The 16,644-nt window shown below is 31.7% G+C and overlaps 1 protein-coding gene across 1 annotated transcript in view; it reads right to left on the bottom strand.

Moving 5' to 3' along the window:
- Positions 1 to 16,311, bottom strand: part of LOC145667485 (uncharacterized) — a 197,711-nt gene extending 181,400 nt beyond the window's left edge. Inside the window, exon 1 of the mRNA XM_081734962.1 lies at positions 15,952 to 16,311. Within this exon, the coding sequence (XP_081591088.1) occupies positions 15,952 to 16,041 (90 nt within the window). The 5' untranslated portion in view covers positions 16,042 to 16,311. The remainder of the gene's footprint in view (positions 1 to 15,951) is intronic.
- Positions 16,312 to 16,644: the final 333 nt, after the last annotated feature.

Here is a 16,644-nt window from a genome sequence, read left to right as displayed (position 1 = left end):
ATGGACTTCAGTTGTTTCGATGTTTTCTGGATTTTCCTGTAATTAAAACCAATAATGTAAACTCTGTTCCACTTGAACAAATAATAAGTTATTTTTCACTGAAAGCAAAATAAGTATTTTATTAATGAAAGAGTCCCAAAAGAATTATTTTATTACCCACACATTTGTACAAACAATCGGTAATTTAGATGCTCTATAATTGACTTGAAAGTGTTGTTAATACGAGAGCTCTCGCAAGATTCGTACAGCAGCATGCCGTTAATTGTTCAAACAGCAAAATTGGCAGTCACACTGCCAATCAATTATCATTAGTACATAGTAAAATTTATTGTTTTGCACCCATTGTTTATTTCTCTGCAAACGGATTTTTCACTTTTGTCAAGAAAAGGGAGAATATAGCTTTAAAATAATGAAAAGTTTGAACTTCGCGCTATAGTTGCAACCAAACTTCTACATCATTCTGAACCAGAGTCATCATGATCAAATTGTTATTCGGTTTGAAACTGAAATTTGGATCCACTACTGTGATCCTTGTGAAAGAAAGCAGTGGAAGAAAAACTCATTGATTTAAATTTTTCGTATGAGATGTCAAATAAAGAAACATTCACTACATAGTAATAATATTATTAATCAAGAAGTTAGGTTAGGTTAGGTTATAATTAGTGTTGGCTGCATTGAACTTAAAACCTGCTTTTTCTTTGGATTTTATTTTTATGTATCGTATTCGGCAGGGGCGTCATTTAGGGTGCAGGAGGGGGCAATTGCCCCCCCAAGCGTTTGAGGAATACATATATTTTAATAGATTGCCTACTAATATACTAGTACAAAACGTGAAAGTTTTATGTCGGTGGTGTTCTTGCTCCCCCCACAAGCGAAGTCTGAAATGACGACCCTGGTATTCGGTACAGGTACCGGTTTACTTTATTGCATACCTTATTAAAAAAAGAATTCATTAAACTGTATTAATTTGGAATAATACACAAAGTGAACGTGTTTTTGAGGCGCGGAAACCAAAAATAAAACCAGGGGGCTATTGGTCGGAGGAGGGTTGGGTGGTTAGAGAAGTGTGCGCGAGCGAAGCAATCGTAGATAACACACACCTTTCAACTGTCATTCAACTTAGAAAAGAGTATAATGGCCTTGGAAAACGTAATATACTCCCTTGTACTTAATCCATGATAAAATGGAATAATGAGAAAATTACTCTTCGCTCTTTATGTTGGCTTTCGGTGCCTCAAAACTGCCTCCATATTTACCCAAGTCCTAACTAATTTACTTTATTAGGTACGTTAAGAATGCTCTAAAGAAAAGTATCCAATAAAGAAAACTTATGCCTCAAAATCATTACATTCGAAGTACTTTTAAAAGCACTTCTTAAGGTACCCAATAAAGAAAACTTATGCCCCCAAATCATTACATTTGAAGTACTTTTAAAAGCACTTTTTAAGGTACCCAATAAAGAAAAATTATGCCCCCAAATCATTACATTTGAATTACTTTTAAAAGCATTTCTTAAGGTACCGAATAAAGAAAACTTATGCCCCCAAATCATTACATTTGAAGTACTTCTAAAAGCACTTCTTAAGGTACCCAATAAAGAAAACTTATGCCCCCAAATCATTAGATTTGAAATACTTTTAAAAGCACTTCTTAAGGTACCCAATAAAGAAAACTTATGCCCTCAAATCATTACATTTGAAGTACTTTTAAAAGCACTTCTTAAGGTACCCAATAAAGAAAACTTATGCCCCCAAATCATTACATTTGAAGTACTTTTAAAAGCACTTCTTAAGGTACACAATAAAGAAAACTTATGCCCCCAAATCATTACATTTGAAGTACTTTTAAAAGCACTTCTTAAGGTACCCAATAAAGAAAACTTATGCCTCAAAATCAATACATTTGAAGTACTTTTAAAAGCACTTCTTAAGGTACCGAATAAAGAAACCTTATGCCCCCAAATCATTACATTTGAAATACTTTTAAAAGCACTTCTTAAGGTACCCAATCAAGAAAACTTATGAACCAAATCATTACATTTGAAGTACTTTTAAAAGCACTTCTTAAGGTACCCAATAAAGAAAACTTATGCCTCAAAATCGTTACATTTGAAGTACTTCTAAAAGCACTTCTTAAGGTACCTAATAAAGAAAACTTATGCCCCCAAATCATTAAATTTGAAATACTTTTAAAAGCACTTCTTGAGGTACCCAATAAAGAAAACTTATGCCCCAAACCATTACATTTGAAGTACTTTTAAAAGCACTTCTTAAGGTACCCAATAAAGAAAACTTATGCCCCCAAATCATTACATTTGAAGTACTTTTAAAAGCACTTCTTAAGGTACACAATAAAGAAAACTTATGCCCCAAAATCATTACATTTGAAGTACTTTTAAAAGCACTTCTTAAGGTACCCAATAAAGAAAACTTATGCCCCCAAATCATTACATTTGAAGTACTTTTAAAAGCACTTTTTAAGGTACCCAATAAAGAAAACTTATGCCCCCAAATCATTACATTTAAAGTACTTTTAAAAGCACTTTTTAAGGTACCCAATAAAGAAAACTTATGCCCCCAAATCATTCCATTTGAAGTACTTTTGAAAGCACTTCTTAAGGTACCCAATAAAGAAAACTTATGCCCCCAAATCATTACATTTGAAGTACTTTTAAAAGCATTTCTTAAGGTACCCAATAAAGAAAACGTATGCCCCCAAATCATTAGATTTGAAATACTTTTAAAAGCACTTCTTAAGGTACCCAATCAAGAAAACTTATGCCCCCAAATCATTAGATTTGAAGTACTTTTAAAAGCACTTCTTAAGGTACCCAATAAAGAAAACTTATGCCCCCAAATCATTACATTTGAAATACTTTTAAAAGCACTTCTTAAGGTACCCAATCAAGAAAACGTATGCCCCAAATCATTAGATTTGAAGTACTTTTAAAAGCACTTCTTAAGGTACCCAATAAAGAAAACTTATGCCCCCAAATCATTACATTTGAAGTACTTTCAAAAGTACTTCTTAAGGTACCCAATAAAGAAAACTTATGCCCCCAAATCATTACATTTGAAGTACTTTTAAAAGCACTTCTTAAGGTACCCAATAAAGAAAACTTATGCCCCCAAATCATTACATTTGAAGTACTTTTAAAAGCACTTCTTAAGGTACCCAATAAAGAAAACTTATGCCCCCAAATCATTACATTTGAAATACTTTTAAAAGCACTTCTTAAGGTACACAATAAAGAAAACTTATGCCCCCAAAATCATTACATTTGAAGTACTTTTAAAAGCACTTCTTAAGGTACCCAATAAAGAAAACTTATGCCCCCAAATCATTACATTTGAAGTACTTTTAAAAGCACTTCTTATGGTACCCAATAAAGAAAACTTATGCCCTCAAATCATTACATTTGAAGTACTTTTAAAAGCACTTCTTAAGGTACCCAATAAAGAAAACTTATGCTCCCAAATCATTATATTTGAAATACTTTTAAAAGCACTTCTTAAGGTACCGAATAAAGAAAACTTATGCTCCCAAATCATTACATTTGAAATACTTTTAAAAGCACTTCTTAAGGTACCCAATAAAGAAAACTTATTCCCCAAAATCATTACATTTAAAGTACTTTTAAAAGCTCTGCTTAAGGTACCCAGTAAATAAAACTTATGCCCCCAAATCATTAAATTTGAAATACTTTTAAAAGCACTTCTTAAGGTACCCAATAAAGAAAACTTATGCCCCCAAATCATTACATTTGAAATACTTTTAAAAGCACTTCTTAAGGTACCCAATAAAGAAAACATATGAACCAAATCATTACATTTGAAGTACTTTTAAAAGCACTTCTTAAGGTACCCAATAAAGAAAACTTATGCCCCCAAATCATTACATTTGAAGTACTTTTAAAAGCACTTCTTAAGGTACCCAATAAAGAAAACTTACTCCCCAAAATCATTACATTTGAAGTACTTTTAAAAGCACTTCTTAAGGTACCCAATAAAGAAAACTTATGCCCCCAAATCATTACATTTGAAGTACTTTTAAAAGCACTTCTTATGGTACCCAATAAAAAAAACTTATGCCCCCAAATCATTACATTTGAAGTACTTTTAAAAGCACTTCTTAAGGTACCCAATAAAGAAAACTTATGCCCCCAAATCATTATATTTGAAATACTTTTAAAAGCACTTCTTAAGGTACCCAATAAAGAAAACTTATGCCCCCAAATCATTACATTTGAAATACTTTTAAAAGCACTTCTTAAGGTACCCAATAAAGAAAACTTATGCCCCAAATCATTACATTTGAAGTACTTTTAAAAACACTTCTTATGGTACCCAATAAAGAAAACTTATGCCCCCAAATCATTACATTTGAAATACTTTTAAAAGCACTTCTTATGGTACCCAATAAAGAACACTTATGCCCCCAAATCATTACATTTGAAGTACTTTCAAAAGCACTTCTTATGGTACCCAATAAAGAAAACTTATGCCCCCAAATCATTACATTTGAAGTACTTTTAAAAGCACTTCTTAAGGTACCCAATAAAGAAAACTTATGCCCCCAAATCATTACATTTGAAGTACTTTTAAAAGCACTTCTTATGGTACCCAATAAAGAAAACTTATGCCCCCAAATCATTACATTTGAAGTACTTTTAAAAGCACTTCTTAAGGTACCCAATAAAGAAAAATTATTCCCCAAAATCATTACATTTGAAATACTTTTAAAAGCACTTCTTAAGGTACCCAATAAAGAAAACTTATTCCCCAAAATCATTACATTTAAAGTACTTTTGAAAGGCCTTCTTAAGGTACCCAATAAATGAAACTTATGCCCCCAAAACATTACAGTTGAAATACTTTTAAGAGCACTTCTTAAGGTACATAATAAAGAAAACTTATGCCCCCAAATCATTACATTTGAAATACTTTTAAAAGCACTTCTTAAGGTACCCAATAAAGAAAACTTATGCCCCCAAATCATTAAATTTGAAATACTTTTAAAAGCACTTCTTAAGGTACCCAATAAAGAAAACTTATGCCCCCAAATCATTATATTTGAAATACTTTTAAAAGCACTTCCCAAGGTACCCAATAAAGAAAACATATGAACCAAATCATTACATTTGAAGTACTTTTAAAAGCACTTCTTAAGGTACCCAATAAAGAAAACTTATGCCCCCAAATCATTACATTTGAAGTACTTTTAAAAGCACTTCTTAAGGTACCCAATAAAGAAAACTTATGCCCCCAAATCATTACATTTGAAGTACTTTTAAAAGCACTTCTTAAGGTACCCAATAAAGAAAACTTATTCCCCAAAATCATTACATTTAAAGTACTTTTCAAAGCTCTTCTTAAGGTACCCAATAAATAAAACTTATCCCCCCAAATCATTAAATTTGAAATACTTTTAAAAGCACTTCTTAAGGTACCCAATAAAGAAAACTTATGCCCCCAAATCATTACATTTGAAATACTTTTAAAAGCACTTCTTAAGGTACCCAATAAAGAAAACTTATGCCCCCAAATCATTACATTTGAAATACTTGTAAAAGCACTTCTTAAGGTACCCAATAAAGAAAACTTATGAACCAAATCATTACATTTGAAGTACTTTTAAAAGCACTTCTTAAGGTACCAATAAAGAAAACTTATGCCCCCAAATCATTACTTTTGAAGTACTTTTAAAAGCACTTCTTAAGGTACCCAATAAAGAAAACTTATTCCCCAAAATCATTACATTTAAAGTACTTTTAAAAGCTCTTTTTAAAGTACCCAATAAATAAAACTTATGCCGGCAAATCATTAAATTTGAAATACTTTTAAAAGCACTTCTTAAGGTACCCAATAAAGAAAACTTATGCCCCCAAATCATTACATTTGAAATACTTTTAAAAGCACTTCTTAAGGTACCCAATAAAGAAAACTTATGCCTTCAAATCATTACATTTGAAGTACTTTTAAAAGCACTTCTTAAGGTACCCAATAAAGAAAACTTATGCCTCAAAATCAATACATTTGAAGTACTTTTAAAAGCACTTCTTAAGGTACCGAATAAAGAAAACTTATGCCCCCAAATCATTACATTTGAAAAACTTTTAAAAGCACTTCTTAAGGTACACAATAAAGAAAACTTATGAACCAAATCATTACATTTGAAGTACTTTTAAAAGCACTTCTTAAGGTACCCAATAAAGAAAACTTATGCCTCAAAATCGTTACATTTGAAGTACTTCTAAAAGCACTTCCTAAGGTACCTAATAAAGAAAACTTATGCCCCCAAATCATTAAATTTGCAATACTTTTAAAAGCATTTCTTGAGGTACCCAATAAAGAAAACTTATGCCCCAAACCATTACATTTGAAGTACTTTTAAAAGCACTTCTTAAGGTACCCAATAAAGAAAACTTATGCCCCCAAATCATTACATTTGAAGTACTTTTAAAAGCACTTCTTAAGGTACACAATAAAGAAAACTTATGCCCCAAAATCATTACATTTGAAGTACTTTTAAAAGCACATCTTAAGGTACCCAATAAAGAAAACTTATGCCCCCAAATCATTACATTTGAAGTACTTTTAAAAGCACTTTTTAAGGTACCCAATAAAGAAAATTTATGCCCCCAAATCATTACATTTGAAGTACTTTTAAAAGCACTTTTTAAGGTACCCAATAAAGAAAACTTATGCCCTCAAATCATTCCATTTGAAGTACTTTTAAAAGCACTACTTAAGGTACCCAATAAAGAAAACTTATGCCCCCAAATCATTACATTTGAAGTACTTTTAAAAGCACTTCTTAAGGTACCCAATAAAGAAAACGTATGCCCCCAAATCATTAGATTTGAAATACTTTTAAAAGCACTTCTTAAGGTACCCAATCAAGAAAACTTATGCCCCCAAATCATTAGATTTGAAGTACTTTTAAAAGCACTTCTTAAGGTACCCAATAAAGAAAACTTATGCCCTCAAATCATTACATTTGAAATACTTTTAAAAGCACTTCTTAAGGTACCCAATCAAGAAAACTTATGCCCCAAATCATTAGATTTGAAGTACTTTTAAAAGCACTTCTTAAGGTACCCAATAAAGAAAACTTATGCCCCCAAATCATTACATTTGAAGTACTTTTAAAAGCACTTCTTAAGGTACCCAATAAAGAAAACTTATGCCCCCAAATCATTACATTTGAAGTACTTTTAAAAGCACTTCTTAAGGTACCCAATAAAGAAAACTTATTCCCCAAAATCATTACATTTGAAGTACTTTTAAAAGCACTTCTTAAGGTACCCAATAAAGAAAACTTATGCCCCCAAATCATTACATTTGAAGTATTTTAAAAGCACTTCTTAAGGTACACAATAAAGAAAACTTATGCCCCCAAATCATTACATTAGAAGTACTTTTAAAAGCACTTCTTAAGGTACCCAATAAAGAAAACTTATGCCCCCAAATCATTACATTTGAAGTACTTTTAAAAGCACTTCTTATGGTACCCAATAAAGAAAACTTATGCCCCCAAATCATTACATTTGAAGTACTTTTAAAAGCACTTCTTAAGGTACCCAATAAAGAAAACTTATGCTCCCAAATCATTATATTTGAAATACTTTTAAAAGCACTTCTTAAAATACCGAATAAAGAAAACTTATGCTCCCAAATCATTACATTTGAAATACTTTTAAAAGCACTTCTTAAGGTACCCAATAAAGAAAACTTATGCCCCAAATCATTACATTTGAAGTACTTTTAAAAGCACTTCTTAAGGTACCCAATAAAGAAAACTTATTCCCCAAAATCATTACATTTAAAGTACTTTTAAATGCTCTTCTTAAGGTACCCAATAAATAAAACTTATGTCCCCAAATCATTAAATTTGAAATACTTTTAAAAGCACTTCTTAAGGTACCCAATAAAGAAAACTTATGCCCCCAAATCATTAAATTTGAAATACTTTTAAAAGCACTTCCCAAGGTACCCAATAAAGAAAACTTATGAACCAAATCATTACATTTGAAGTACTTTTAAAAGCACTTCTTAAGGTACCCAATAAAGAAAACTTATGCCCCCAATTCATTACATTTGAAATACTTTTAAAAGCACTTCTTAAGGTACCCAATAAAGAAAACTTATGCCCCAAATCATTACATTTGAAGTACTTTTAAAAGCACTTCTTAAGGTACCCAATAAAGAAAACTTATGCCCCCAAATCATTACATTTGAAGTACTTTTGAAAGCACTTCTTAAGGTACCCAATAAAGAAAACGTATGCCCCCAAATCATTAGATTTGAAATACTTTTAAAAGCACTTCTTAAGGTACCCAATCAAGAAAACTTATGCCCCCAAATCATTAGATTTGAAGTACTTTTAAAAGCACTTCTTAAGGTACCCAATAAAGAAAACTTATGCCCCCAAATCATTACATTTGAAAAACTTTTAAAAGCACTTCTTAAAGTACCCAATCAAGAAAACTTATGTCCCAAATCATTACATTTGAAGTACTTTTAAAAGCACTTCTTAAGGTACCCAATAAAGAAAACTTATGCCCCCAAATCATTACATTTGAAGTACTTTTAAAAGCACTTCTTAAGGTACCCAATAAAGAAAACTTATGCCCCCAAATCATTACATTTGAAGTACTTTTAAAAGCACTTCTTAAGGTACCCAATAAAGAAAACTTATGCCCCCAAATCATTACATTTGAAGTACTTTTAAAAGCACTTCTTAAGGTACCCAATAAAGAAAACTTATGCCCCCAAATCATTACATTTGAAGTATTTTAAAAGCACTTCTTAAGGTACACAATAAAGAAAACTTATGCCCCCAAATCATTACATTAGAAGTACTTTTAAAAGCACTTCTTAAGGTACCCAATAAAGAAAACTTATGCCCCCAAATCATTACATTTGAAGTACTTTTAAAAGCACTTCTTATGGTACCCAATAAAGAAAACTTATGCCCCCAAATCATTACATTTGAAGTACTTTTAAAAGCACTTCTTAAGGTACCCAATAAAGAAAACTTATGCTCCCAAATCATTATATTTGAAATACTTTTAAAAGCACTTCTTAAAATACCGAATAAAGAAAACTTATGCTCCCAAATCATTACATTTGAAATACTTTTAAAAGCACTTCTTAAGGTACCCAATAAAGAAAACTTATGCCCCAAATCATTACATTTGAAGTACTTTTAAAAGCACTTCTTAAGGTACCCAATAAAGAAAACTTATTCCCCAAAATCATTACATTTAAAGTACTTTTAAATGCTCTTCTTAAGGTACCCAATAAATAAAACTTATGCCCCCAAATCATTAAATATGAAATACTTTTAAAAGCACTTCTTAAGGTACCCAATAAAGAAAACTTATGCCCCCAAATCATTAAATTTGAAATACTTTTAAAAGCACTTCCCAAGGTACCCAATAAAGAAAACTTATGCCCCAAATCATTACATTTGAAGTACTTTTAAAAGCACTTCTTAAGGTACCCAATAAAGGAAACTTATGCCCCCAAATCATTACATTTGAAGTACTTTTGAAAGCACTTCTTAAGTTACCCAATAAAGAAAACTTATGCCCCTAAATCATTACATTTGAAGTACTTTTAAAAGCACTTCTTAAGGTACCCAATAAAGAAAACTTATGCCCCCAAATCATTACATTTGAAGTACTTTTAAAAGCACTTCTTAAGGTACCCAATAAAGAAAACTTATTCCCCAAAATCATTACATTTGAAGTACTTTTAAAAGCACTTCTTAAGGTACCCAATAAAGAAAACTTATGCCCCCAAATCATTACATTTGAAGTACTTTTAAAAGCACTTCTTATGGTACCCAATAAAGAAAACTTATGCCCCCAAATCATTTTATTTGAAGTACTTTTAAAAGCAATTCTTAAGGTACCCAATAAAGAAAACTTATGCCCCCAAATCATTATATTTGAAATACTTTTAAAAGCACTTCTTAAGGTACCCAATAAAGAAAACTTATGCCCCCAAATCATTACATTTGAAATACTTTTAAAAGCACTTCTTAAGGTACCCAATAAAGAAAACTTATGCCCCAAATCATTACATTTGAAGTACTTTTAAAAACACTTCTTAAGGTACCCAATAAAGAAAACTTATGCCCTCAAATCATTACATTTGAAGTACTTTTAAAAGCACTTCTTAAGGTACCCAATAAAGAAAACTTATGCCCCCAAATCATTACATTTGAAGTACTTTTGAAAGCACTTCTTAAGGTACCCAATAAAGAAAACGTATGCCCCCAAATCATTAGATTTGAAATACTTTTAAAAGCACTTCTTAAGGTACCCAATCAAGAAAACTTATGCCCCCAAATCATTAGATTTGAAGTACTTTTAAAAGCACTTCTTAAGGTACCCAATAAAGAAAACTTATGCCCCCAAATCATTACATTTGAAATACTTTTAAAAGCACTTCTTAAGGTACCCAATCAAGAAAACTTATGCCCCAAATCATTAGATTTGAAGTACTTTTAAAAGCACTTCTTAAGGTACCCAATAAAGAAAACTTATGCCCCCAAATCATTACATTTGAAGTACTTTTAAAAGCACTTCTTAAGGTACCCAATAAAGAAAACTTATGCCCCCAAATCATTACATTTGAAGTACTTTTAAAAGCACTTCTTAAGGTACCCAAAAAAGAAAACTTATGCCCCCAAATCATTACATTTGAAGTACTTTTAAAAGCACTTCTTAAGGTACCCCATAAAGAAAACTTATGCCCCCAAATCATTACATTTGAAGTATTTTAAAAGCACTTCTTAAGGTACCCAATAAAGAAAACTTATGCCCCCAAATCATTACATTAGAAGTACTTTTAAAAGCACTTCTTAAGGTACCCAATAAAGAAAACTTATGCCCCCAAATCATTACATTTGAAGTACTTTTAAAAGCACTTCTTATGGTACCCAATAAAGAAAACTTATGCCCCCAAATCATTACATTTGAAGTACTTTTAAAAGCACTTCTTAAGGTACCCAATAAAGAAAACTTATGCTCCCAAATCATTATATTTGAAATACTTTTAAAAGCACTTCTTAAAATACCGAATAAAGAATACTTATGCTCCCAAATCATTACATTTGAAATACTTTTAAAAGCACTTCTTAAGGTACCCAATAAAGAAAACTTATGCCCCAAATCATTACATTTGAAGTACTTTTAAAAGCACTTCTTAAGGTACCCAATAAAGAAAACTTATTCCCCCAAATCATTAAATTTGAAATACTTTTAAAAGCACTTCTTAAGGTATTCAATAAATAAAACTTATGCCCCAATATCATTAAATTTGAAATACCTTTAAAAGCACTTCTTAAGGTACCCAATAAAGAAAACTTATGCCCCCAAATCATTAAATTTGAAATACTTTTAAAAGCACTTCCCAAGGTACCCAATAAAGAAAACTTATGAACCAAATCATTACATTTGAAGTACTTTTAAAAGCACTTCTTAAGGTACCCAATAAAGAAAACTTATGCCCCCAATTCATTACATTTGAAATACTTTTAAAAGCACTTCTTAAGGTACCCAATAAAGAAAACTTATGCCCCAAATCATTACATTTGAAGTACTTTTAAAAGCACTTCTTAAGGTACCCAATAAAGAAAACTTATGCCCCCAAATCATTACATTTGAAGTACTTTTGAAAGCACTTCTTAAGGTACCCAATAAAGAAAACTTATGCCCCCAAATCATTACATTTGAAGTACTTTTAAAAGCACTTCTTAAGGTACCCAATAAAGAAAACTTATGCCCCCAAATCATTACATTTGAAGTACTTTTAAAAGCACTTCTTAAGGTACCCAATAAAGAAAACTTATTCCCCAAAATCATTACATTTGAAGTACTTTTAAAAGCACTTCTTAAGGTACCCAATAAAGAAAACTTATGCCCCCAAATCATTACATTTGAAGTACTTTTAAAAGCACTTCTTATGGTACCCAATAAAGAAAACTTATGCCCCCAAATCATTTTATTTGAAGTACTTTTAAAAGCACTTCTTATGGTACCCAATAAAGAAAACTTATGCCCCCAAATCATTATATTTGAAATACTTTTAAAAGCACTTCCCAAGGTACCCAATAAAGAAAACATATGAACCAAATCATTACATTTGAAGTACTTTTAAAAGCACTTCTTAAGGTACCCAATAAAGAAAACTTATGCCCCCAAATCATTACATTTGAAGTACTTTTGAAAGCACTTCTTAAGGTACCCAATAAAGAAAACTTATTCCCCAAAATCATTACATTTGAAGTACTTTTAAAAGCACTTCTTAAGGTACCCAATAAAGAAAACTTATGCCCCCAAATCATTACATTTGAAGTACTTTTAAAAGCACTTCTTATGGTACCCAATAAAGAAAACTTATGCCCCCAAATCATTACATTTGAAGTACTTTTAAAAGCACTTCTTATGGTACCCAATAAAGAAAACTTATGCCCCCAAAATCATTACATTTGAAGTACTTTTAAAAGCACTTCTTAAGGTACCCAATAAAGAAAACTTATGCCCCCAAATCATTACATTTGAAGTACTTTTAAAAGCACTTCTTATGGTACCCAATAAAGAAAACTTATGCCCCCAAATCATTACATTTGAAGTACTTTTAAAAGCACTTCTTAAGGTACCCAATAAAGAAAACTTATTCCCCAAAATCATTACATTTGAAATACTTTTAAAAGCACTTCTTAAGGTACCCAATAAAGAAAACTTATTCCCCAAAATCATTACATTTAAAGTACTTTTGAAAGGTCTTCTTAAGGTACCCAATAAATGAAACTTATGCCCCCAAGTCATTACATTTGAAATACTTTTAAAAGCACTTCTTAAGGTACCCAATAAAGAAAACTTATGCCCCCAAATCATTAAATTTGAAATACTTTTAAAAGCACTTCTTAAGGTACCCAATAAAGAAAACTTATGCCCCAAATCATTACATTTGAAGTACTTTTAAAAGCACTTCTTAAGGTACCCAATAAAGAAAACTTATGCCCCCAAATCATTACATTTGAAGTACTTTTAAAAGCACTTCTTAAGGTACCCAATAAAGAAAACTTATGCCCCCAAATCATTACATTTGAAGTACTTTTAAAAGCACTTCTTAAGGTACCCAATAAAGAAAACTTATTCCCCAAAATCATTACATTTAAAGTACTTTTAAAAGCTCTTCTTAAGGTACCCAATAAATAAAACTTATCCCCCCAAATCATTAAATTTGAAATACTTTTAAAAGCACTTCTTAAGGTATTCAATAAAGAAAACTTATGCCCCAAAATCATTAAATTTGAAATACCTTTAAAAGCACTTCTTAAGGTACCCAATAAAGAAAACTTATGCCCCAAAATCATTACATTTGAAATACTTTTAAAAGCACTTCTTAAGGTACCCAATAAAGAAAACTTATGAACCAAATCATTACATTTGAAGTACTTTTAAAAGCACTTCTTAAGGTACCCAATAAAGAAAACTTATGCCCCCAAATCATTACTTTTGAAGTACTTTTAAAAGCTCTTCTTAAGGTACCCAATAAAGAAAACTTATTCCCCAAAATCATTACATTTAAAGTACTTTTAAAAGCTCTTCTTAAGGTACCCAATAAATAAAACTTATGCTCCCAAATCATTAAATTTGAAATACTTTTAAAAGCACTTCTTAAGGTACCCAATAAAGAAAACTTATGCCCCCAAATCATTACATTTGAAATACTTTTAAAAGCACTTCTTAAGGTACCCAATAAAGAAAACTTATGCCTTCAAATCATTACATTTGAAGTACTTTTAAAAGCACTTCTTAAGGTACCCAATAAAGAAAACTTATGCCCCCAAATCATTACATTTGAAGTACTTTTAAAAGCACTTCTTAAGGTACCCAATAAAGCAAACTTTCCCTCCGTGTTCTTTATATATACAGCAAATATGTAACGGGAAGAATATAGCATATTTTGAGCAGGACATTTTATATTACTGTCTTTACGTTAGATAAGACAATTTATAGAGATGTTAATACTGCAAAGCTGCGCTTTATTATTACAGAGATACTAAACCTAACTTATCGTACTCATTTATGGAGTATGGCGTGCGTTGGAACCAGTTAGCATGAAGAATTCATATGCCCTTGTACATATAAATACGCATACCTGTAGACATTTCACAATTTTACTACTCCGAGAGAGTCTACTACTTCCTGGGAATCACAATTACGTAAGTACAAGCAGGCACGTAGTCAAGGGGGGGTCCGGAACCCCCCCCCCCGAGACCAGAAATGATAAAAATTAAGGAAGGATGATACAAAATTAAATGAGAAAAAGAAGGATCAACGTTAAAAATAAACTACAGGAAGCTTTTGGTTACTCTTTCTTATGAGGAGATTTGTATTAGTTGCAATGCATCGTGGCGAGGTGAGCGAGATATCTTGGAAAAGTCAGGGAATTTAAAATTTCTAGAAAAGTTACGGAATTCTCAGAATTTCTGCTACTAGTCAGGGAGATTTCAAGCTTCCGAAACCATTGTTCCATTGCGTAATAGCGTGGACATTTTTTTCATCATAATTTACAGTATCAACATGTTATTTTAAAAACAATTTTCTACTGCTCCTTTAACCTGTCATTTGGAACAGACAGTAGTTGACGGAATAATAAAAACAAAAATTTATGTGGAAAGAAAATTCTGTTAACATTTGATTCAACAGAAAAAGGAATGCAGATATTGTAAAATATTTTACAAGACATTATTGAGTATGTACTTTTTATAATGGTCGAGGTCATAATGAAGGGAAAATTGTTATATTTGAATAAACAGAGGAAGGATGTAAATATTGTATAATCTTTTTCAATACTTTTTGTTTTATTATTTTAGTCAAGATTGCTTCATAGTTCGTTATTAAACTACAGTAGGAAGTCGAAAATCCGAACTAATTGGGACCATAGATAGTTCGGGTTTTCAAATTATTCGGATTTTCGGAAATGACTAAAAAATGCAATTTAGGCTCAAATATACTCTACGGTATGCTCTTTTATGGATACAGTGGTTATACACTACATACAGTAATTACAATACCTATGTAAAGCTACTTGTTTCTGAAGAACCTGCTTGTACACTAAATACACTGTTCTTAACTTGTATTAAAACTTAACTTGTATAGGCCTAAGGGAAAATAAAAATCAAAATATATATATATGACAAACAATTAATTACCTACATATGAATAAGCTTTTCTAAAAGCACTGACTTCACACAACGCCGACAGACAACCCTATTGTTTGTTTATCGCTAGCACTAAGACAAAATGTAAAAAGCTTCTAGGGACCGCGTTCGGATTTTTGACGTTTCGGATTTTTGACGTTCGGATTATTGACGTCCTACTGTACATACCAACATATCCTCATTTTATCGTGCTAACAAATCAATATATTTTGATAATAAAGTAGTTTAGATTGATCAAGCTCCTGGGCCTTCAGAATTTCATGTCACTCCCCCCTCCCCCGGTTACGAAATCCTGGCTAAACGAACCAATATATGTTCCAGTAAAATAGTTTAGAATGATCGAACTGCTGGTGTGATGACCACAGTATTTCATGTCACGGACCGCCCCCCGCTTCACGAAATCCTGGCTACGTGCCTGGTACAAGGCATAATTTTGTTTACTTTTTAGAAGGTTTCGTTCATCGGAAAGACAGTAACCCAAACAGCAGGAACGTAGCCACAGTTCTGACTTGTGGGGTGCGTTTTTGTACACGGCGTTTTTATATATATACGGTAATATTAAAATATTTGGGAGACAAACGAAGATTTGGAGGGGCATGTGCCCCCATGATCCCCCTATGGACGTTCCTGCCAAACAGGTTCCAATGTACCCTCAAACCTGTTTAAGTAGACCTATATAAGATTTTAACTTTATATACTTACAGCTTCAACTGCTGACTTCTGTGCAACATCGTCCGCATCATCGTCAGAAGAGCCATCAATATCATTAGTGGGCTTTACTAATTTAGCCATGAACTGCGCACTTTTACTGTCTTGATCGCCCACTCCTTTTTTCTCTTTCGTAGTTGAGCACCTGATAATTTCTTATGGGGGATCATTTTTCACTATTAAAATAGGCGTAGTCACATCAGTTTAAAAATGTACTCAAACGGCTCTGACTTCAGTCTGCACTTCACTGAACAATTACTCCTCTAAAGCACTATTTTTCTGTTGTTATTTGTTCATAAATGGCAATCGAGTACAGCTTTCCACAGTCAAAACACAAATCACAAACAATCCTAGGCCCAGTTAAAACAAAACCACAGATCACATAGCCTAACGGCAAGATTGGTAACTACATGGAAAAACAAGCGTATCAAGTTCGTCGCGCTTGCAGCGACATCTACTCTCGCTGGCAGGATAATATAACTACTCACCAGTAGTGTAACTATCCACCTAAAGAACTCACCAATATACGCAGTACATTCATAGGCATAGACAAGTTATTAAAAAAAAAAAACTAGTCTATGCCTATGGATGCAGTGTATCCATACAGCACCTTGACGTAGTTTATTATAAATAATATTTGCCATTAAATTCAAAATGCAAATATGATATCCTTCTAGTAGTCCTGAT

This window comes from Thermobia domestica, chromosome 13 (assembly GCF_964235325.1).
Source record: "Thermobia domestica chromosome 13, izTheDome1.hap1.1, whole genome shotgun sequence".
Classification (NCBI taxonomy): Eukaryota; Metazoa; Arthropoda; class Insecta; order Zygentoma; family Lepismatidae; genus Thermobia; species Thermobia domestica.
This window is presented reverse-complemented; position numbering and strand designations above follow the sequence as displayed.